The following is a 22,880-nucleotide window of genomic DNA, read 5'->3' on the forward strand; positions in this document are numbered from 1 at the left end:
CGGGATAAATCGCGGGCTCAAATGTGACACTGAAGTTTACTGTCGAGCTGTCGGAACAAAACTTGGAGTTAGCAAGAAAATTTTATTGCTTCAAACGCAATCGCTATGCCCTACGTCTTACTTAGTACGCAGATAAGGCTGGTAAGAACTTTTCCGATATTCCTTATTGCAGATTTATGCTGCTAATGTGACTGCAGCGATTGCATTCGATTCGTTGTTTAATAATTAAGCCAATATTGCTGCTGAATGCTGCATTGCATGTTGTTTTCACGTCAATCAGGCTTGTGGACCGACAACCTGTGGGGACGAATGGGCAGACAAAGAAGTAATGAAGTATTTGGGGGCAGAATTGGTGCACACGTTTGGAAACAACTTGTAAGTGTCTGATCACGACGTACAATGTGCATGAACTTCGCTTTGAACTGGAACAATGCAATATGAAAATTAATGAGGCTCCTCAGAGGAGTTTGGGGAGGAGGGGTGAGGGGAGGGTGTCTCCATTCAGCTGTATTGGTAGTACAGTCAACTATCTCAAAGATGGACACTGCCGGTACCAGCTGCAACTGTACGTCTTAGAGAGGTGTCTGTCCTATACAAAGTTTAGATACAGTAAAATGACTGAAAAACGGCAGGGACGGGTCAAACACCAGGTGTCCTTCTTACAGGTGTCCGTCTTATAGAGGTGTCCATTAAGAGAGAGTTGACTGTAGCCCACTTCCCCCGAAAATAATAAAACCAAAGACAAATTTATAACTCTGCTCTCATTTATGTTCACTTACACTTATTAATTCTTTAAAAATAATTTCCTTTTCAGTAAAGAATACATTTCACAGGATCCACCCCGTGTAGTGCTCAACAAACTGGACCAGATAGGCTACAGAGTGATAGCGGCAACTGGTGTTGGGCAGACACTAGTCTGGACGCTCTACAGAGCAGATGATCAGGATAAAGGGAAAGCTGATAGGTAAATTGGCATAAAAAATAACATCATTGATAAAGGACATTCTAATAAGCTGTTTATTGTTGGAATGCAAAGCACTTATTTTGTTAGGCTCAGATTGGCTCGATTTCAAGCCTTTTTGAGAGTTCAGTTGTCACCCTTCCTCCCAAGTACCCTGGACCTTCGGCCACCGAAGTATCCACCGCGGGCGAGAAAAATCTTCCAGTACCCAGAGTACCTCCCAAGAAATGTGGGCTCACAAAATGGCGGAAAATCCAGCCTAGTGAACAGACTCTATAGGTTGACCCGAGGCTGGGGGAGCAGGGATGGCACAGTGGTGGTGAGAGTGCTCGCTTCCACCAATGTGGTCCGGGTTCAATTCCCTGACCCAGCTATACTTGCTTACAAGTCAAGCTCACAGAGCGCGAGGCGCGAAAGCGAGCGCGGAGCGCGAGAGCTCACTTACAAGTCGAGCTCGCAAACCACCAAACCGGAAACGAGAAGCGAACGACTTTTAGAAAGTCTATGACCCAGCATCATGTACATTGAGTTTGTTGTTGGTTTTCATCCTTGCTCCAAGGGTTTCTCTCCAAAGGTTTTCCTCCCTCCACAAAAACCAACACTTCTAAATTCCAATTCGGATTGGAAATCCGAGGGTCACAGGTTTGTTAGTCACAAGACTATTAAGTGCCACCCTCATAAAAAAATAAAGATGATTCATTTACTAGTAACGTGTTCAAGTACTCTCTGTGAACTCCCCTGCACGATCTCACTCCCCAGACCTTGTGATCAGTTGGCTTCCTCTTACAGTAGCTCGCTAATTTTTTGTCTCACCTTCCATTGGGAGACTGTTCACAGACTACATACAACTGACAGTGCCATGGCTAATGCACAATTTCTGTCTTTGTCGACAGATAAAATCCAACAAGCAAGAGCACATTAAACACAGCCTGGGACAGTATGGAAGGGATAAACAATGGGAAAATATCTAAGAATAAACCATACTTAATAAACACTGAAATTAGACAGGGGGGGGGGGGGACAACATGTACCATCATGCATGTTTGGAATTTGTTCAGTCAGAAGTTTAACCTTACAGTAAATTATTTTCTGGCCAAGATTTGTCAATTTACGTCATTATTTTTTAGTTGAATGTACATGTAACAATGTCAAGACTGTAAATCCAGCACCAACTCTTTGAACTTCACACATGAAGGTTCAGTTATATGGGAAATTTCAAAATATTTATTGCTTTCTTTGTTTGGGCAACCTTAGTCAAAGTAAGCACTTGATGCAATTATATTAAACAAAAATAATGTAACTTCCAGTTGCAATGAAAATATTGTTAAAATAAATAAAATACTGGTTTGTCCTTTCTTGGCAACCTTCAATAACTTATTGCTACATAACCAAGGCACCAATGTTTTTAATTCTTTACTTTTTTCAATAATAAAGATTCTTTGGTCATTGTTGTCGTTTTTTCTTTATATGATTCCACATGTCAACCCTACAAGTTTATTTTTTTCCTTAGTGGCCATTTGGCCACCAACTGCTCAAGTTGGGTCACCAGTCAAAACTTAGTAGCCAAATTAAGTTCATGCTTTCAATCCTTCTTCTCAATCTTAGTCGCCAGGCTGGCGACTTTGGTTCCAATTTAGCCGTCACCAGCTCCAAAATTTTAGTTGCCATGGCGACTAAAATGGTCTTAACTTGGAGGGTTGATGATTCCACATGTAATACAGGTAACTAAGAGAACCTTTAAAATACCAGGCTGAGCTTGATTCTTTCAGCTCAGCCATTCTTTAATTAAAACTGTTTCATTTGTCTTCAATGTGGTTTCGATTTGTACCGTTCTTTAGGGTACTTATATATATTACACAGGCTGGTAACCAAAGGATTCTAGAGAATGATGTCGAGTTCCTGTCTGCCCTGAATCTACTCAGTCATGCAGCTGTCAGGGTAACAGATGTGGTGCTGTTAGTGATGTTTTACCTTCTGTCCAAAAATAACTCTCAAGAAGACAAGAAAATTAATCTTCAGTGCTTTTTAAAAAAGCAGATTTCTGCTTCCTCGCTTTTGTTTGAAAAGCCATAATGTAGGGCCAATGAATGGCAACCCAAGTCAGGTCGCTGATAACAGTACCAATGTCGGGAGCTTCTTGCAAGTGACTGCACATCTGCATGACATGCAGCGCAACTCTGGGCAGCTGATGAAAATTCAGCCAAGTCCTGTCTTGTGCTTGTGGCTGGATGCTGCCAGGATCTTTACTGTTCATCTTCCTCTTGCATTGCTTTAATCAACCGTTTCCTTTCCTCAAACTGGCGAAGTTTCATCAACACAACACTTTCATAATCTTTGTCAGATACAGTACTTTCCGTTGAATAAGATGGCTCTGAAAGCTGGTAAGATAACACAATAATTATGTTGATGAACAATAATTGGATGTGTAGCATAAACAAATCATGTTAAGGTCACTGTAGACCTTCAGAGGCCAAATTTTGCGAAAAATTTTTTCTTTGCTCATTCTAAACCTAAAACACTGATTTATAGTTTGGTGAAAAAAAGTAGTGTAAAATTGTTAAATGATCACGAGATATGGAGGAAAAAAAACTTTTCTAAAACTTCTTTTTAGAAAAGTTAATAAAATAATAATTAATAGCAAAAGGTGTTATAATGCTTATTACACATGGGGCACTCCGTACATTTTTCGTGGAAAACTTCATCATCCAAGAACACATTCTGATTGAACACAACGACCCTGGTCAGGGTGCCCAATGCGCCTCCCAAATATTAAAATACGAAGTCCCAAAACCCTCTGGTCATGAATGGTTTATACTATGATGACTAACTGATAAAATTAATATAATAGCTCATGTGATTACCTTGGACTCAGCTGCAGCTTCACCACTGATGTTTCTGGTTGAATTTGTAGCATCTAAGACTGTTTCTGTGTTTGCATCAGTTGAAGATGACACACCATCCAACCAGGATATTTTTAGAGGGTTATCAGGTATGCCACGCTCATTCTCCAATGCAAGTTTCTGAAAAAAATCCAGCAGGGGTCAAATGTCATTGACATTTTAGGTTAATAATTGGAACAGCAAGCTAACTTTCTTATGACAACTTGCCTGGGCCCTTACCCTTTAGGCAAATGATTCTGAAAAGTTACTATTTGTCCCATGTGACTGGAGTCCTGCACCCATTGATCAAAAGGAATAATACAAAAAATAATATCATGAGACAAAATACTCACGGCACTGGCCGCTGACTTGAATTCTACTACAGCGCTTCCTTTCTTCTTGGCCGATACGATGACATAGCTCACTTCGCCATACTACATAATAAGACAAACAAAAAATCCTGAACAGTGGTTTTTCATGTCAATAGTGTAAGTTAAAATACATTTCATGTACATGTACAGCATCTGTTGTCCACAGTATTTTGATTAGAGATAATTGTTCACCTTTTCAAAGAATGATTGGAGCATTTCCTGTGAGTATCCACCATTTGTAATGTCAGATTTCTTGCTCTTCCATCTCACCTAACAATAAAAATCAATAATTCAGATGTCAATTGTACAATGTACAGTGCGAAATTCCAAATTTAAGTTACTGTAGTAACATTTGACTCAATAGATATTGCTTTTTAAACATGACAAAACATGTTGGACTGTTTATTACTGACTGTTGCAAGACATATCTTACAGGCTATTATTTTTTGCGAAATATGATCTAAAAATAATCCTTTAGCTAAAATAGTCTGTCCCCTTAGAATAAATTTTGTTATAAATACTTTGATCGTAGAATTGTCAGTCGGGAATGAAGCCAGGCTAACATGTACCTTTAATTTTGGGGTGACGTCTTCAAAGCTGGTCTTATCCTGTTCTGTTTCCATTTCTTTTCTTAACTGGGTTTTAAGGAATTCTTGTTGTTCCTTTAGAAGCTTTGATCCTTCCTCTCGTAGCCTCTCAATCTGAAAAATAATTGTCACTTTTAATTATAATAAATTTAGAGTGATTGCAAAGGGGTATGTTCCCTTTAAATAGAGTTCATGAACACATGCATTTTGATGTTCCAGGAAATATTCAGACACATCCTTCTTACCCTTCTTACAGAAGTTGTTCTCTTGCCCATCCCTAAATGCAATTTCCAGTTAAGTTTCTTACTTTCCTGAAAACGTTAGTTTTTGAAACATGTATTCCCTACCTACCTCTCCACCTTTAGTTCAGGACATAAATATTTGTAACAATTGAAGGGCTTGGTGCAAAAAGGGCGGTAGTGATTTTGGCCGAAAACGAACATGGACAAAACGACTCCAAATTTCGCATGTGAGTTTGTTTACGTGTGCTAAACATTGTCCTGCATTTCATTTCGCTGGTCTTTCCTTCGTTTTCGAAAAATAACACATGCAAAAAGACAAGGTTTTTGCTTGCGTGGCGTCTTTTGACTTTTCTTTTACAAACCTTTTGTTTCTCAAGACGATGAAGTCAGCTAAATTTTTAGGGTTACAGTCCTAGCCCTAACGCAAAAGGTAACCCCAAGGCCGTAGGGTCGGGATTAGAGTTTCAGATTAGGGTTACAGACTTAGCCCTAACGCAAAAGCCTAGCCCTAACACACACACACACAAAAAAAAGTTTAACACTAACCCCAAGGGATTAGGGAGTTAAGCCGTTTCAAGTTAAGTTTAGGATCAGAGTCAGCCTCAACCTTTTATAGATCGCGCTTTTAATGCAGTAAGCTTTCACGCCAGTTTGCTTGCAGCTAGCTTTTTCTGCAGTCTGTTTGCACTTATCTAGTTTTTGTTGTTTCGGGCAAGACTATTTTACTCTGTTACCGTTAGCTGTAATTTGCCGAGGTGAAAGTGAAATAAAGACTGATTGTTGATTGAATACGCTTGCTCGTGTTGTCACATTATACTAGTTTTGCTTTCAGTTGAGTGCCGCCGGCTTGCTCTCACTTCTATCTCCACTCCTTACATCATCACACATCTACATAATCCTGCGAAAACAAGATAAACTTATGAGGTTTTCGTTCGCACGAATCGATAGATTGATTGATGAATATTTAATGAGACACAGAAAATATTTTGCGAAGGGAAGGTGCCCTGGGGAACATATAAAGAATTTTTTAAAGTCTAAAACCAGGTCACTTCTCAGCAACTTTGTCGCGGCAGCACCCAAGGGGACACTGCAAAACTCACGCTGACATAGTTCCCGACAAGAGATCTGTGTTTTAGACTTTATTACCGCTTGGCTCCGCCGGCCTTTGTCAAACAACTTTCTCTCTCGAGCGCTAAAGAGCACTATTGTACAAAACAAAGGCCGAACATCTCTCATTTCTTCGAGAAATGCTGTGGGACTTACGGGTTTTCAGACTTAATGATGTCCTTCAACCGCCAAGCGGACGCACTCGCTCGAACGAACCAGTAGTTTATTTCCCCAAGAAAGGTGCCATTTTTGTTCTCTGTTCTTGAGCCACTAACATGTGACTTAAGGTCGCGGGGGACACCTTTGGCTCATCATTATGCATTTATTTAAAGCATATGCACGAAGTGCAACAACTGCCATCGACAACTTTACGAGATATTCTTGACTGGATAAAAATATGGGCGCGTGCGAGTGATTTAAAAAAAAAAAAATTCCCTAAAACAACACTTGGCGTTATACATTTATAAAGATTGTAGGAAGTCTATGAGCTAATTTTCATTCAATTTGTTTCTGTTTCTGCAACTCAGAGTACTAAATCATAATAATATTCGGCATAAACAATCATGTCCTTCACAAAAACGTATTGTTCTCACTATAAAAGCGTGGAATATAATTACCATAATTACATCTCTCCTTTGGAAACTGATCGTGTTTTGGTCGGGACACCTTCGGAAATCTCAAAGTTTGGACTTTTCCGACAATTTTGTGGCAGAGAATACAGCGCGGATACAGACCTTCATGACTTGCCACTGCAGATATGTAAACTATGGATATTGTAGTGTGTCATAACAGAGGCGGAATTTTAAAAGAGCGCTTGTAGAAAGAGGTAGAAGGCATTAAATTAAAATTTGCGCATTTAAGCCGCCATAACTTGCTAGCAAATTTTAAATTAAAAAAACCACTTCTGTTATGACACTCTAGAGATATTGACTGATTAGTTTTTGACAAGATCACAGTGTGCTGTCTCCTACTCGTTCCGCAAACTCTGCCACAAAATCATGTTCTTCCCAATTTGGCACTAACGTGGCTATTACATCGCCGTTAAGTACACTCTACCAAATAAAAGATGACATACATAATTTTTCACCATTTCTTTATGTCTCTGTAAAATTTGCGCTTAATCGCACCCATAACAGCCGAGAAATAAGCGTTTTAAAAGATGCAGGTCAAGCAAAATTTCGCTTCATGAATTTATTCATGCTGTAGGTATCCCCCGCGACCTTAAGACGTCACAATAGAATAGCGAGTCCCAGTCCCTCGCTGCCACCGCCTGGGAGCAAAAGAAATATGACAAACATGGCGGTCAGTTAAGTTGGTTTCTGAAAAGCTGTTTTTACATCCCGGACGACTGTAATAAAGTGCCTCGGGGCAAGATTTTCACACGCGAGGCGTGGAAAAATGTCTAGTGCTGGATTACTGTGGACAATGTAAGTTACAAAATCTTTTTTTTGCATATGTTATTTTTCGAAAAGGAAGGAAAGAACAACGAAATGAAACACAGGACAGTGTTAAGCGCACGTAAACAAATTTGCATGCGAAATTTGGAGCTGTTTCGATAATGTTCATTTCAAGGGAAAATCACTACCGCCCTTTTTGCACCGAGCCCTTCAATTATTGCAGGACATTACAAGTCATGAATAATTTAATAATATACAAGTTATATCCTTATATATAGGTGTACATGTATGTGTGTAACTGAAGGAGAAAAAGCAGTTTGAACAAAAGATCAGAGCAAAAAATTCTAGTCAAAATGAATTCAATCCCTGGTCATAATTAATATATAAACATAATTAAATATCTTTATAATTCACAGCCTGCAGTTTTACACAATAAAAAAATTATAATAATTGTGATAAATACACGTACTGTACTGACCTCAGCTTGTAAATTCTTGGCAGCCATTTCATCACTTTCCTTTTCAGTTTTCGCTGCATCCTCTCTTTGTTCAAGATCTGCAACATCAGCAATTTAGCTTTAGCTATAGAAAAATATTGATGGTACATGATTGAATAGCAAGACAATAGATGTGTAATTATTTACATGTAGGCAAATATTTTCCTGAAACAAATTATAATGATCAAACACTAACTTTTCCTTATGATTTACATGTGGCCAAAATAAAAGATAACACTGCTGACCACTGCCTTTTATACATAATTTTGATATGACTTTGTATCAATGGTTAAATAGTCAAACCTCTCAAAAGTGCACCCACTTGGTTCCTGAAAGTGTCCGCTTACAAATTAATGCATGTTTAAACATATCTTTATCCCTGAAAACTTCCAGTATTAGGTAACCACGGCCATTGTTAGAACAGTTAGATAAATTATTAAATTTAAAGTGCTACTATGATCAAAATTACACCCCTTGAAATTTTGGGTGTTTCATAGAGTATTTAACGAAAGATTCAAAATGGCGTTTTCCGTTTTCAAATATCTTTTTTAGTTCCAGAGATATTTAAGCTTAAAAAAATCGTAAAATATGCAAATTAGAGGATTGATGACGTCATCTACTCAACCCAATTTTATTGCAAGTACAAAAATTGAGTTTTCTCAGTCATTTTGCTGCAGAGACCGATGAAACTTGGCAGACTAATAGTTCTGCAGGTGATACACTTACACACTTAATAAAATTATGCTACCATGGCAACTAACTCTTTTCCAGTCCCCTCCAATTTGCTTTTAATGTTTTAGAATTTTTCAGTTCGGAAAAATGAAACCCAGCCAAGACGCCTGCCTAATCCATTCATATGCTTGCCAGAGCACGCATGTAAAGTATCATCGGCAAATATCGAAAAGAATTACCAGAATTGGCCAGAAAAGCCTTTAGCATCGAGGGATCTGGAACCTAGTTTGTTGCCATGGCAACCAAATTGTTACGTTCATATTGTGAAACACAACTAGCAAAGTGTTACTGCAAAAAATCAGAGAGTTCTGATACAAATTGGCTGAGATATCACTATCTTTATATTTGATCAAAATTTGGTTGAGTCTATGACGTCACAACTTTGCTAATTTGCATATTTTTAAAACTTGAATATCTCTGGAAAGAAAAGAGATATTTGAAAACTGTAAACGGCATTTTTCTTCTCATATAGAGTTCTTGATAATATTTTAAAACGGCCACGAAAGGAAACAGTCGAATTTCATCGCAGTAGCACTTTAAAATACCTTGTTTGAATTTCTTTCTCTTTGCATCTAAAGCCTGCGTACGTAGTCTTGCTCGTTCCTTAGCCTTCAGTACAGCATCATAAGCTGCCTTTGCTTTTGGATCACTTAGCACCTCTAATGCCTTGGACAGCTCATGGAATAGATCCACTGCAACAATGTGCAGTTTTAATATTAATAATAAAGATCACCATCATCATCATTATAACAAAAGAGATCAAAAGCACGACAGCGGTTTGGATGTTGTATCTTTATTAGCAAAGCCTTTACAACTCTATTTCTCCATTCTCTCCCCAATTTTAGTTAATTTTTAACATGAAATGTCAAACACTCGAGACAGTGTTTCATCACATTTTCAAACAACTCAAATATCACACAAAAATACTCCACTACATGTCATATCTTCAACTCTCTTCTCAGTGTTGGGAAATATGATGATACATATAAAGTTGACCAGTGTCTGTTTTCATTCACTGGTTTTACATGTATGAATAACTCTGTTTCAATGTTAATTTACCTGCTTCTTGATTGTCTGGGTTTTTATCAGGATGACATTTCAGGGCCTTTTTCCTGTAAGCTTTTGCAATCTATAAGGCAAACAAAAAGCCGATAATAAGCTTACCGTAAGCCTTTAAGCGGCATTTTACACAATGTGAAACAAACAAAAAGCTATTTGTACCAAAAGACAAAGATGGGGAATTGATGAATTGCGTGGCTTTGTATTAATTGACAGTTCAATTAAGTTATTATCATCGTTGACATAATCTAAACTAGATTTTAGAAGTAACAAGCTGGAAACTTCATCGCCCGGACTGTTAAATATTTGACTTCCGCTACAAATTTTGTGGCGGGATCAGAGTTCTAATAAACGGTACAGACAAAGGCGGACAAAATTCACAGCAATGCACCCTATCGTTTACTTCTCTAACTTATATTTCTTTTATTTTTATAACGTTAACCATGTTACTTACCTCTTTAAGGGTGCTGTCCCGTGTAACTCCAAGAATTTCATAGTAGGTCATTTTGTCCGCCATCTTGGAATCTCTCTTCCAAAACTCTCCCCAGTCTTCCTCATTGTATGCACTGACCGCTGGCCCACTAATACCCAGTCTCCACTCTTCGACCGAACTTCAAAATGGAGGTTCTCTTGAATTCAGGGATCAGTTTTATTATTAATTTACAGAAGTCTTGGGCAGGATGGGAAATGGAGATGTTATTCCTTTCAAAAGTTGGAGATCCTAGGAATTCTTTCCTGATCTATTTCCCAGTTGTTTATCATTTGAATCACAATTTAGGAGTAAGTGTGTTATGGACAGCCATCATATCTGAATGGCTCAATCTTGTTCTTAAATGGTAAGGTGAAAAGAAAGGGTGTGTGTATAAAATGTATAATAATGTGTATAATGTGTGGAGTGATGTAGACTGGTGTGGTGAGATCGAAGGGGATGGATGCTGGTTTTGGAACCACAATTATAAGGGCCATTCCATTTCATATCCACCCCCCCCCCCCCTGTTAACAAGATTTTCTGAAGGTGTTTTGGAATTCATTTCTGAGGGGGTAGGCCTGTCAGCATTCTTTGAACTAATCCACATATTTCTGAAGGGGTTAGGGGAAAAGTTGGCTTTTTTCTGATGGGGTTAATAAAAATTGAGTTTTTCCTGAGGGGGGCATCATCTTGACACTTTGATTTTTTTTTCTAAGGGGGGGGGGAATTTTGACTCACCTAGTCAACAGGGGGGGGGGGGTTGTGGATATAAAATGGAATGGCCCAGATATTGGCAAATGGGCTAAAAACCTGCAGGGCTAACCACAGGCAGCCCAGCATCAAAATGTGAGTTAGAGCTTGGGCTACATGTGCATCAAGAGGCAAAACTTAAATCCCAAGCATTTTCTCATTGTCAGAGAAGGGGGTCTGTCCTTGGGGAGCCATGTAGTTATATAGATGTGCATAAAGACCATATTATCCAACACAATTTTTTTTAATTTTTCTTTTCTAGCATTATTTTCCATTCCATTGCTTTTAATTGACCCAAATATTTTAATTTATGAAGTCTTTTTGTAAAAAGGTAATAGATCCATGGAGACTGAAGATTAATGATAAATTATTGCTTTCAATTTATTTAGGATTCTAAAAGGTGAAAGGCCATATTGGTGGATTCATGAGTCAACTGAGTGGAAAAATGTGACCCTTCAACAGTTTGAGCTGACTTGTGAGACAGGACCAGGCAAGGCATTAAATTTGAATTGTTTCCACTGAGAATTCTTGTGAAAATGCAAGTCTTTAACAAGCAGGGGCATGGTTTAGCTGGATTACCAGCTGCTGTTCAGGAAATGAGCCTGTGCTCCTCCCCCAAACAGATGTTCTTTTGGCTCGTCACACATTCCTCCTGGCCAAAGTTGAGGTGGATTGCGTGACAAGCCAATGGCCCCCCCCCCAAAAAAAAAAAATGTCTGCATAAGAGGCTACACCCAAACAGAAACAAAGACTGGTCTCAAGAGAGACGCAGAAATTGAGCCTAAGGCATGGTGGTCATTTTGTTCTTTACCCCTTAATTGTCCTGCCCTTGCAGCTAGCTATGCTGTGAGTCGCTGGTCTTCAGTTCTGTACCTTCGGTCATTCTTTACCCAAGCTCGGACACATAAGCAATTAAAAATACCGATTAAAATACCAATTAATGTTCCGGTTATAAGCCCTGGACTTATATTTATGTACAATTTCATAAGGGGTTTTGAGTGGGCTTTTAAACGGAGGGGCTTATGACCAGGGTGAGGGGCTTATTACGTACCGGAATAAAAATTGCATTGCAAAACAAGCCATGGCAGTGTTGATCAAAATACGTTTTTAAGTTTAAGAGTCATCATAATGCAATTTAAAGTACTGTCATCCAACAAAGGGGGGCTTATATCTGGGAGGGCTAATAACTGGATGTATTTTTTTGTTTCCAGGTACAGTGTAGATGGGCCTTAAACCAGGGGGCTTATAAGTGTGTGTGTGTGTGTGTGGGGGGGGGGGGAGGCATATAAGTGGGGGACTTATCACTGGAATTTTACAGTATAGCAAGATTAACTTGCATAAAATTTACTTAAAGTGTCACAGTATTTAGCTCATAGCTCATTGCATTCATTTTTATTATTAGTTGTACTAAAACACTTTTTTTTCTTTCACTCAGGGTCTCCATCAGGTCATTCAATGGTTACATCCGCTGTGCTCTGTTTGTTGGTGTTGTGGCTGATGAACTCTCTAAAAGAAAATTTTTTACGCCAAGCAAATATTTTGACTAGATTCATTATAACTGCGACAATTTGGAGTGTACTCTTAATGGTCCTCTCTCTGGTCTCGCTGTCACGAGTATTCATAGCCACGCACTTCCCTCATCAGGTTGTCCTTGGAACAGTAATTGGAATTTGTGTGGCGTTATCTGTAAGAAAGTACAGTTCGACACTCTTAAAAGTTTCCCATTCTGTAACATTCTGTGCAATTTGTTCCATAGCACTGATTGCCGCATCCTTGTTGTCTCATTTTGTTCTTTCGATGCTTGTTTACGATCCTTCGATCTCAGTGACTAAAGCTCAGAAATGGTGTATCAAGCCATCTTATGTCCATCTTGATACAACGCCATTTTATGCGCTAGTCCGTGACTCTGGAGCAACATTAGGTTTAGGAATTTCATTTGTTATTGTAGGATTTGCCCAAAGAGCAGGAATGAATAATTGGAGAAGTTTAAGAAATGTTCAAATGGGATTACTTTCTGAAAGTCTCAAAATCATTCTTTCAGTCTTTTTGTTACAGCTTTTGGAAATTATATCTTTGCCCAAATCAAGTCCTTTGCTGTTTTATGTTGCTGGATATTGTAGATGCGCTTCAATTCCTGTTATTGTAATTTTTGTTGTTCCGATGATAGTCATATCATAAATAATGAATGAAAAAGTTATAATATAATATCAGAAGCATATCACGGTGATATGCTTCTGATAATATTTGTCAATATAATTATTTGCTCTTTGGTGCTGCGCGATATTGGAGCACAAATAAATTTATCAATAAATTAGTTAAAAGGTTTTTTGTTAATTTTATCAATAAAATTAATTTTAAGCAAATAAAACATACAAGTGTACGAGATGTGACATTCAACATACAGATGTATAAGAGATGTGTTGGTCTAATAGTTGACATCACTGCTGTACTACTTGGGTATTATAATACAGCTGGAGGCAGTCACAAGGCCCTGTCAGGGTAAATTCTGACAGGCAACAAAATTGGCCCAAAAAGACAAAAAAAAAGAAACCAGCGAGTGAAACAAGCAGAGCATTGCCTGGGGGAGAAGGTAATGCAAGGGCCACGGGGCTTTGAGGCAACGCTCAGCTTCCTTTGCTCACCAATTTGTTTTACGTCTTGCTCCACTTGGGAGCCTGTTTGCAGGCTAATAAAATGAAATCAAGACAAACAGTAACCTTTCTTGCAAAATTCTGACAAGTGACAAAGGTCTAGAATGGCCAATGAAAAAGTGACACCAGACAAGCGACTTCAGGACCCTCCTGGCAGGCCCTTATATTAGTCACTGTGTTGTGTTCTTGGGCAAGACACTTTACTCTCACAATGCTTCTTTCCACCCATGCTGTGGGTTAGCTGGATTGGATGACCATCCCACCACAGCAAAGTTTCAAGTTGTAGTTCAGTTCTGTGTGACAGAGAAAGCAGCCCCGCCATCTTGCAGAGTCTTGAATTTACCACTCAACACCACTAGAACTGGACACAGACTATACTGCAAGTCAGTGTCTCACAACTTTACCCACAAATTTAAAAATTCGGAATGAAACTAGCATGGCTGATTCATGCTCCAGGGATTCACGCTCAAACTGGCCTGGCAGAAAGTAGGGCTGGGTTGAATGTAGGTGATGATGTGGTGTTGTCTTGAATGTAGTGCCCGCAAAGAGCTGGAAAAAATGATAGGACAAGCCCCCCCCCCCCCCCCCCCCACCGCCAAAAAAGAACAATAACAATTAAATAATATTAGCCTTGAAAGGTGGCCAGAGGCTCTGCAGTTTTGCTCGTGGATAGTAGCCTCCAACAAGTTACCAGATTCTGCGTGACACTTGACCTTGATTGACATTGAGAAGCGTGACATGCTTAAAGGCTGCGGGAAGCTTGGAAAAGAGTGCAGTTCCAGTACCTTCTCGGACGCCTTGAACTTGGCACAAGTTGAGAGTCCTCCCAAGATGACTGTGAGTACAAGAAAGCTAAATGTAAGTAGAAATCGCTAAAAATCCTTCTAAAGAAACAGTATACCTCTTTTACTTAAATAGGGGTCAGCAAGTGATGACGAAAGAAAGAAATTGTGGGACGAACTTAGCAGAGATGTCGACAAAGCGCGTTTACTTGTTGTGCATTTGACGAAAGGCGATGAAGGTAAGCATGGTTAAAGAAGCTTACGCTAGCTAAAAAGTTCGGTATTACACTTCATAAGCTGTCTTAAATGCTGTGAACCTAACACAGATACGCTTGTATACTTGGAGATAAACCTGCATTTTTTTGTTCGGACTCTGAGATCCATGGCACTGTTTTATCAAATGCGTGCCATAATTGACACTCCATGCACGAAACAAATTTCTATTTATAGATTGCAGCTGACAGATACCAAATACGATTTAATTAAATACATATTCGCTTAAATACTAGCTAATGGCGTTCTTTAGATGTACTTATCTTATAACCATGCGTAATTTTAGGCTGAAAAATCAGCTTTAACTACAGGTAGCAGGATAAATTCATTGACTTAAATAATTATTTTGGTCCAACATAATTGCCTTATTTAGGTTTCTACATGTAGGCCTCTTTCGTTCCCATTTACGAACTATGTTTAAATTATACAGGCTTAAAAGTACAGTTAATGTAATTTTTAAATATTTTTGTGTGGAATTAATTTAAAACATTTTGACTGTGGTTTAGTTTTGTCAAATACTAAACAAATGGTCGTTTTACAACTGCTATAAGAATGTTCGATTTCAAGAGGGCTTTGTGTAAAGTGCACAATAATGCCCATTATTATTCAACAGATGCGCGCGCTGCCCATATATGGTCAAAATGTTAACGATATCTGTCATCCGTACATAACAGATATCCTGCGATATTCGTAGGTTGCGAAGATTGGTCCGAAATCTTGTAAAGCGCTGACTAGTTACAGTTTTTCTATGTGCAAAATGTGTTTCGTTGACAATTTGTTGAATAATAAAACAATTATCCTGCTCAATCTTGTGGAATATCGTCTGATTTTAGCCAACTCGGCCTACGGCCTCGTCGGCTAAGTATCAGGCGATATTCCGCGCGATTTCGCAGGATAATTGTTAAATACCAGGGCTCTAAATAATTTTTGGATAGTTGACAGTTCTGTTGACCAGCCAAACAGATTTTAGTTCGTGTGTCATTTCTGAGTCTGGTCTAAAAGTTGAAAATAGCAATTTTATACTACCACTTGTTTCTGCTGTTCGTTTTGGGTACAAAAATTTAAGTTCATAAATGGCAATGTCACCAACACCCTTCTCCTGTATAAACTACCTCCTCCAAATTATAAAGAAATGCTGGAGGAATTCCCTTGATTTCAATGACTATGAACACTACAACACAAGAAAGAAAATGCGCCAGTCGTACAGCATCCATCCAAGCAATGTTACATCAGATAAAATTACCAAACAGCATACTGTGCTAGTATGTCATAGAAGTGCTGTTCAAGAAAATGTAAATGTATTTACTTGTTAGCTTGACCTCAAAATTATTGATAAATGCCAGAAATTAGCATTTTTGACATGACGTTTATACAAGGCCGGTGTTTAATTGGGGATGGGGGTGGGGGAGGGGCATGGTGAATGGGGGCTCTTTAATTTGACTGATGCATGACAGGTCTCCTCCTTGGTTAATGCACTTTATACTGGCAAGGGCTAGTATAGTAACTTCATAAAACAGCTATTTTGGGTTGTTTTAGCCAAGAAACAAGTATGCCTTTAAACATGGTGAAATTTCAGTACTTTTATTACATCTAATGAACCAAATTCACATGCCACCTTTTCTTGAAACAGCTGAATTATGAACCATGTGTCTTTTTTAACTAATTTCAAGCATCACAGTAAAATTTGTGCCCTATTTTTACGCACCACAGTCTTGTTTTTGCCCTTTTCATGTATCGTGCATAAACCCTTTGCTACCCATTTAAACAGTAATCACAGTAGCATTTATTTATTTATTTTTTCTTCTTCTAGGCTTTGGTTTTAACATTCGTGGAGGAGTTGACCACCCTCATGTTGGCTCTGACCCAGGTATTTTTATTACCACTGTCAGAGCTGACAGTGCAGCAGGAAGGGATGGGAGACTGGAACCAGGAGACAGAATATTGGCAGTAAGTGTTAATCAGAGGAGGTTTCAATCTACACAGGTTTTGAACTTTAAGAATGAAATTAATTAAAAAATTCCTCAGTGATCTTTGAAAATAAGCAAGACTGAAAATGATGAACATAAAGGAGCAAGTCACAGTTATTATAGTGCTTTTTTAATGCAATTGTATTTTGTTACGTTTCATTCACAGTTGAATGCTACAAGCCTAGAACGTGTTACTCATGATGTCGCTGTCAATGAATTTCGCAAAGCAGAAGAATCGGTTTCCCTGCTAGTGGAGAGGAAAGCTGAAGCTCAACTGCTGGTCAGTTTCAATGGGAAAACCATGAACGCAAGAGGGAGGGGCAGGGCAAGTGGGGGAATTGAAATTGTTTGGGAGGGTTGTTGGGGTATTTTCTGTGGGGGACTGTTGATAGGGGTATTATGTATTGGGGTGGCAATTGTTGAAAATACAAACTTTGCATAATCAAATGAATGAACAAGCCCTCAACATGAACTACATGGAGTCCAGAGGCTACAAGAAGTTACAAGCGGAGCAACCATACATTTTGGTTTATGCATTTAACAAGTAAATAAAGAAAACACTATAACAGGTAATTGCAGTGTGTACAGAAAGTTGAAGATTTTCCTGTAGTCAAACAATTGTACACATGGACTGCCAGTGTGGGGTGTTCACAATTTGGTTTTTGGTAGCCATCTGTTGGCATAAATTACTCACAAGACTAAGACTTGCATTTTTTGTCAATTTATGTATGTCAATACTGGGAAGCCTTTCCTACCTACCTACCTACCTACCTACCTACCTACCTACCTACCTACCTACCTACCTACCTACCTACCTACCTACCTACCTACCCATCTACCTACCTACCTAGCTACCTAGCTACCTACCTACCTACCTACCTACCTACCTACCTACCTACCTACCTACCTACGTACCTACCTACCTACCTACCTACCTACCTACCTACCTGTCTGTCTGTCTGTCTGTCTGTCTGTCTGTCTGTCTGTCTGTCTGTCTGATTGTCTGTCTGTCTGTTTCTTTCATTATTTATTTGTTTATTTTTTATTTTTACAGGCGCAGCAAATTCCAAACTCACCAGAAATAACTATGTTGGACGGGCGACCCCCAGGCTTTGCCCCTTGTGAGGAAGAACCACCTAATCCTGTTATCAACTTATTAAAACAGTTCTATGAATCAAAACTAGGAGCCTTGTCCATTGGATTAGCAGTAGGAAGTTTAGCTGTTTTTGTCGCTCTTAGAATATATAAAGCTGCTAAATAGCAAATGGCATATAGCATTCTTTTACTGAACCTCACATGCCCTGGAGTTATGAAAATCTATTTTCTCCATACAAATAACCTACAAATGTCAAGTAGGTAAGTGTTGAGAATAACAAAAAACATCAACGAATGGATATTTTATTTTATAATTACCTAAGGATTATGGTAATGGTTGTTGTTGTTGCAAAAAGCATTGTAAAGTTACAGGTGTATCAGTGGACATGTGAATACAGTTCATCGTTGTCCACTTGGAGAAAGACATTGAAACTAAGCTCTGTTTGATTTTATATGCTGAAACTTGAAATTAGGGGACTTTTCATATGTTGCATATGATTGCGAAGCTCAGTGTACATGTGGTCATAAAATGGTTGAATCAACTAACAGAGTTTAAGAATCAACGAGAATGAATGAACTGCTCAAGGGTTTGTTACAGTTTACTATGATAGTTTCAGTTTGTTTTATTGTTTCTGTTTTTGCTTTCTTTTTGTTTTCTTGTTTTATCTTTATTTTTAATGCTAGCTAATTCTTGTTTTGAGTCGGCGGGTTTATAGCTTAATCAACATACATATAGGATATTTGCAAATGTACATGAACATAACGAGTTCCTGAACATACCCGGTACATGTACAATTTTATTCAGTTAAAACCAACGACTTGCCCACATAATAATGTACATTTCCATAATAACACATGTAACCACAAGACCAGTATGCTTTTTCATAAAGTTTTTCCGTATTGGCCTTTTTCTTTCTTTTTTTTCGATTATTGTGACACAAAGCAAACTTCGTCACCAGAAAGAATATCTCAGTCTTTGTTGATTGTGTAGGAAGTAAGAAATCTCAAGAGTATTTCAAATTGCACTCGGCTTAATGATTATTTAAGTTTTAGAAACTTCAAAGTACTGCCCTCGCTGTTTACCCGGCGTATCCAATCGAACAAAATCGAACCAAAAATCAATCGAACCCAATCGAACAATAGTCGTTCGATTGGGTTCGGTAATCGAACAGAATCGAACATCTACTTTGCTGTGAGTTCGATTTTCGAACCAATCGACCCAATCAAACCAATCGAACACAATCGAGCTCAATCCGATTCGATTTTGTTCGGAATCCATCTCTTGATAAGTAAATCACGCAGGACTGATCAGGGGGACGGTTCACCGTTCAAAATGTCCGCAATATAAACAAACCGGAGTTTGGTAATCCAGGGCTCAAAATAATTTTTGAATACTGGCCGGTCATGTTGACCGGCCAAATCAATTTTTGCTCGGTCATGTCTCGTTTATGACCGGTCAAAATATTGAGTATTTACTTTGAAGCAATAGCCTATTCTGCCGAAAATTTCGCCTCATAAGCTAAAACACTCGTTGTTAAAGAGTATAAGGCTTAAGCTTAAATGTTTTGATCGCTAAAAGTGTCATTTAATTATGTTCGCTTTTTGAATTTCCATTTCTTCTGCGTTCTACTCTACATAAAACAAAATGCTCAGTAGCCGTAATGTTATGTTACTCTGCACAGTTTTACATTTAACGACTTAAGTAGCACCATGTCTTGGGTGGTCAACTTGTCAGCACACATAGGGACACGTTCAGTTGCGAACTATGCACAATTTAAAGAAACATTGCTGACCTAACATTCAAAGCGTTTAGTGATTTTATTATTTTCTCATGATCGTGCTGGTGAAAAACGCGCTACGAACTTGTACTTTCTAAAGGTGCATATAGTTTTTTAAATCCACTAACGAGCGCCATTTTTCTCGGCCCACCTGACATTGAAATTGAAATTGAAACTGTATTTGCGTACGCGTGTTAATATCAGACGTTGATTGATGTAATGTTCATCGTTGTCTGTTTAGCGTATTTACAGACGTGGATGTTTCCTGTTTTATTTATTTATAAGCAAACCGCTAACAAATCCGCAGAGCGTGACCGCCTCATCTGTATTCTACAAATTTGTGACTGCAAGCTGCTATGATATGTTATGATTTTACTGTAAAATTTCAAGAAATACTGCATTTATTTTTTTTGTGTGTGTGTTATTTATTTGAAAGCTGTGTATGTGACCGGTCAAAATGACCGCCGAACCAAAATTTTTGTCCGGACAAATCGTCATTTTGGCCGGACATTGTCCGTTGACCGGCCGTTATTTTGAGCCCTGGGTAATCGAACGTTCGATTGAGTACGCTTGCCAACTGTTTGGTAATCGAACGTTCGATTTTGTTCGATTGTGGACTGTTCGGTAATCGAACGTTCGATTTTGTTCGATTGACCAAATTTTATTGTAAGTTCGATTATGTTCGATTACCGAACCCAATCGAACGATTGGTGTTCGATTGGGTTCGATTACCGAACGTTCGATTGGATACGCCGGGTGTTTATCAGGACAACAACTTCCACTCGCGATTTCCCACTCCCCTTCCCAGATATCTTCGTTAAAAAAAAAGCCATTTGGGAACAAGATTTCCGATTTCATACATACCTATATAACACAAAAACTATGTATTTTTACTATATAGAATTAACTTTTTGAGGAATGTCTATAAGGTTACATCCAATTCCACGGTCCTTAGATTAGTGAGTGGTTGGCATTTTTTATTGTGAACCTTTGTGTCACCAACCTGTTTACAGAATTTTGAAATTACATTTTAGTAAAGCACTTTGTGCCCTTTGTAAAGAGAGAAACCTTACCGTTCCAGTTCATAGCTCGTTTTTTTTTAAAAAAAGAGTTACCTCAAGGTTACTATTGTTAGCGGCTACTAATTTTAGCGATTTTAGCGAGCTGGGCCAAAATTTAGTGCTCGCTAAAATTGGTCTCGGTCAAATTTAAGTACCCCCCTCCCACCCCAAAGCTAAAGGGAAACAAAGTTAAGCATAGTCGACTTGAAAAATTCTTTTAAAAATAGATGCCGGAGCTTTGTTCCTTCTGGCAATGCAATGTTTGTTCTTTTACTGAACATTTTAATATTTCCATCTTAGCTATATGTTCATTAAAATCTGGTTTACACGATATCACTAACTTTTAAATTTTTTCGAAAAATCGCTAAATTAAATAGTCGCTAAATCTTGCTTTGAAAAAATCGCTAAAATTAGTAGCCGCTTAAAATAGTAAACTAAGTTTCGAGAATAAAGACATTTATCAAGAGTGACTACTGTCCTTATGTATTACCAAATTCTCCGAACTAGCAACAGAGTTTTGCGGTAAATTGGTAAAGAGAATTAAGACGGAATCCATCAGGAAATCGAGTTTCATTAATTTCAGTAGGACAAAAATCGAGTACCAAAATAATCAAAATCCTATTGCGTTATTTTCTACCCTTTTTTTAAAGCTGAAGATGTAAGTAATTATCCGTGATAACACCTTTCAACAATTTCTCATCAGAGCCTGAGAAAATGAATTTCAAAGTTCACAAGAACCATGTAAACTGTAGGTAAAATCTCCATTGTAGCTATTTTGTAAAATCGTCCGTTAAGCGATTCAGTGGAGCTTCGATATTTGTTTTCGATGTTTGGTGGTGTTAGAAATGATTTCTTTTGGTAAGATATTTGAAACAGCAACACAGGAGTTTGCAATAAAATGTAAATAATCTTTGGTACATAATATTGTGAAATTAATACTCGAACTCCTGGTTGATTCTGTCTTAATATTTTGAGGTCTGGCTCGGGACTGTAAGGTTTTTCACATGTTAGACAAACACGTATTTAAGAGGTTACCATGAAAAGCAGATAGCGGTTGTTGTGCTTATTGTTACTGAGATTGTTACTGAGATTAGAGTATTTTTAAGAAATTTTAAACCATTGGAACAAACTGATGTACACAAAGAGAATAAAGTATGTTTTCCCGTTATTACACTGCCCCTTTACAATTGCCGCTAAGTTGCAACTTTCCTTGGGAGAAGAGGGTAACAGGGCCCTTGGGTGTCTGCTCCTCATTTGTCTGCTTTTAAAGGTGGCTTTCGGGACTTATTTCTCGCTTTAGCCCAAGGAAAATTCAAGGTGGCGGATGTCAAAATTTTGCTGGTCATCCTTTGGTAATTGGAGTAGCTATTTATCCTGACTAATTTCAACGTCCTTAGTCCTGGAGGATGCGCTTAAAGGGGCTAGGTCACTGTGTTTTAAGTCATTATTCTGATTAGCTTTAAATTGAAGGAAACCTCAAAATAATAGTTTTCAAAGGTAGAGAAACACTAACAGAGCAATAAAAACCCGAAAATAAACAAGGATGGTTTCGACTGACGAATATTAAGACGGATTATAAGCAACCTGAAATTTGCCAATTTTTTTCAAGTTGAGGTGTCCGTGGCGTAGCTTCTTTATGTTAAACAAATTACTCTGCGAATCAATTTTAAGGGACATCCTTTCAGTGAATTCGAATCAGTCTCACTAAGAGCGAACATATTCGTAATTATAAATGAAATTTTCACGTCAGTCGAAAAGAAATAAACTATTTTTAACAGATATGTCCAGGATTGAACGCTAATGAGATGCACGTTCCTCATGACAGGCATCACAAAGTGTCCTTATTAATAAAAATTCACCTAAACACACCAAATTTTGTCAAATATGAAGTAATATGGAAATGAATAACACAGTCAAACATGAAGTACTCATTAAACAATACCTGCGTTCAATCCTGGACATAAGTGATTTTTAATCCGTTAAGTCTTGTCCAATTTTAGTCACATGTCCTGTTCTATATTACCGTCGGGCTGGTGTCCAGCTAGTCCAGCTACAGGCCAGGGTATCCATATATGAAGAAAATAAGCTGCAGAATTTGTATTCGTTTTCAGAAACTAGGCCCAATTGCATATGTACTTCAATTTTTTGCCCTGTACAGTAAGATTATTAAGCTCTCTTTCAAAAGACGTCGCACAAAAACTGCGGCTGAGCGGAAACATAAGG

The 22,880-nt window shown here is 38.3% G+C and overlaps 4 protein-coding genes across 4 annotated transcripts; 3 read left to right on the forward strand and 1 right to left on the reverse strand.

Annotated features, from left to right (window-relative positions):
- The first annotated feature begins 7 nt into the window (after positions 1–7).
- Positions 8–2,407, forward strand: LOC144635974 (GTP cyclohydrolase 1 feedback regulatory protein-like). Its single transcript, XM_078495110.1, has 4 exons — positions 8–141; positions 281–375; positions 815–964; positions 1,855–2,407. The coding sequence occupies exons 1-4, from the start codon at positions 106–108 to the stop codon at positions 1,856–1,858; spliced, it is 285 nt and encodes a 94-aa protein (XP_078351236.1). The 5' UTR covers positions 8–105; the 3' UTR covers positions 1,859–2,407.
- On the reverse strand, positions 2,397–10,380 carry LOC144635944 (dnaJ homolog subfamily C member 17-like). The gene is made up of 9 exons (XM_078495070.1): positions 10,286–10,380; positions 9,832–9,901; positions 9,318–9,464; positions 8,023–8,099; positions 4,781–4,912; positions 4,404–4,481; positions 4,194–4,274; positions 3,823–3,981; positions 2,397–3,339 (listed from the first exon to the last, which is right to left on the reverse strand). The coding sequence occupies exons 1-9, from the start codon at positions 10,346–10,348 to the stop codon at positions 3,205–3,207; spliced, it is 942 nt and encodes a 313-aa protein (XP_078351196.1). The 5' UTR covers positions 10,349–10,380; the 3' UTR covers positions 2,397–3,204.
- Positions 10,381–10,449: 69 nt separating this feature from the next.
- Positions 10,450–13,436, forward strand: LOC144635985 (glucose-6-phosphatase 2-like). The gene is made up of 3 exons (XM_078495121.1): positions 10,450–10,667; positions 11,440–11,540; positions 12,486–13,436. Exons 1-3 carry the CDS (start codon positions 10,450–10,452, stop codon positions 13,226–13,228), a joined length of 1,062 nt encoding a protein of 353 aa, XP_078351247.1. The 3' UTR covers positions 13,229–13,436.
- A 1,067-nt stretch (positions 13,437–14,503) lies between these two features.
- On the forward strand, positions 14,504–21,825 carry LOC144635969 (synaptojanin-2-binding protein-like). The gene is made up of 5 exons (XM_078495103.1): positions 14,504–14,538; positions 14,620–14,722; positions 16,567–16,703; positions 16,890–17,003; positions 17,778–21,825. Exons 1-5 carry the CDS (start codon positions 14,533–14,535, stop codon positions 17,982–17,984), a joined length of 567 nt encoding a protein of 188 aa, XP_078351229.1. The 5' UTR covers positions 14,504–14,532; the 3' UTR covers positions 17,985–21,825.
- The last annotated feature ends 1,055 nt before the right edge of the window (positions 21,826–22,880 follow it).

The sequence above is a fragment of the Oculina patagonica genome, chromosome 13, assembly GCF_052425735.1.
Source record: "Oculina patagonica isolate OP01 chromosome 13, crgOcupat, whole genome shotgun sequence".
Lineage (NCBI taxonomy): Eukaryota > Metazoa > Cnidaria > Anthozoa > Scleractinia > Oculinidae > Oculina > Oculina patagonica.

What these genes read in the sequence shown, in the direction of transcription:
- LOC144635974 (XM_078495110.1), top strand. Translation starts at nt 106, where the DNA reads ATGCCCTACGTCTTACTTAGTACGCAGATAAGGCTG. An exon ending in TTAGTACGCAGATAAGGCTG is followed by an intron (nt 142 to 280) that starts GTAAGAACTTTT and finishes CACGTCAATCAG; the next exon opens with GCTTGTGGACCGACAACCTG. An exon ending in CACACGTTTGGAAACAACTT is followed by an intron (nt 376 to 814) that starts GTAAGTGTCTGA and finishes TTTCCTTTTCAG; the next exon opens with TAAAGAATACATTTCACAGG.
- LOC144635944 (XM_078495070.1), bottom strand. Translation starts at nt 10,348, where the DNA reads ATGGCGGACAAAATGACCTACTATGAAATTCTTGGAGTTACACGGGAC. An exon ending in GAGAAAGAAATTCAAACAAG is followed by an intron (nt 8,100 to 9,317) that starts GTATTTTAAAGT and finishes CTGATGTTGCAG; the next exon opens with ATCTTGAACAAAGAGAGGAT. An exon ending in ACGTCACCCCAAAATTAAAG is followed by an intron (nt 4,482 to 4,780) that starts GTACATGTTAGC and finishes TTTTATTGTTAG; the next exon opens with GTGAGATGGAAGAGCAAGAA.
- LOC144635985 (XM_078495121.1), top strand. Translation starts at nt 10,450, where the DNA reads ATGGAGGTTCTCTTGAATTCAGGGATCAGTTTTATTATTAATTTACAG. An exon ending in CTCAATCTTGTTCTTAAATG is followed by an intron (nt 10,668 to 11,439) that starts GTAAGGTGAAAA and finishes CAATTTATTTAG; the next exon opens with GATTCTAAAAGGTGAAAGGC. An exon ending in GACTTGTGAGACAGGACCAG is followed by an intron (nt 11,541 to 12,485) that starts GCAAGGCATTAA and finishes TCTTTCACTCAG; the next exon opens with GGTCTCCATCAGGTCATTCA.
- LOC144635969 (XM_078495103.1), top strand. An exon ending in CAGGAGACAGAATATTGGCA is followed by an intron (nt 16,704 to 16,889) that starts GTAAGTGTTAAT and finishes TTTCATTCACAG; the next exon opens with TTGAATGCTACAAGCCTAGA. An exon ending in AAGCTGAAGCTCAACTGCTG is followed by an intron (nt 17,004 to 17,777) that starts GTCAGTTTCAAT and finishes TTATTTTTACAG; the next exon opens with GCGCAGCAAATTCCAAACTC.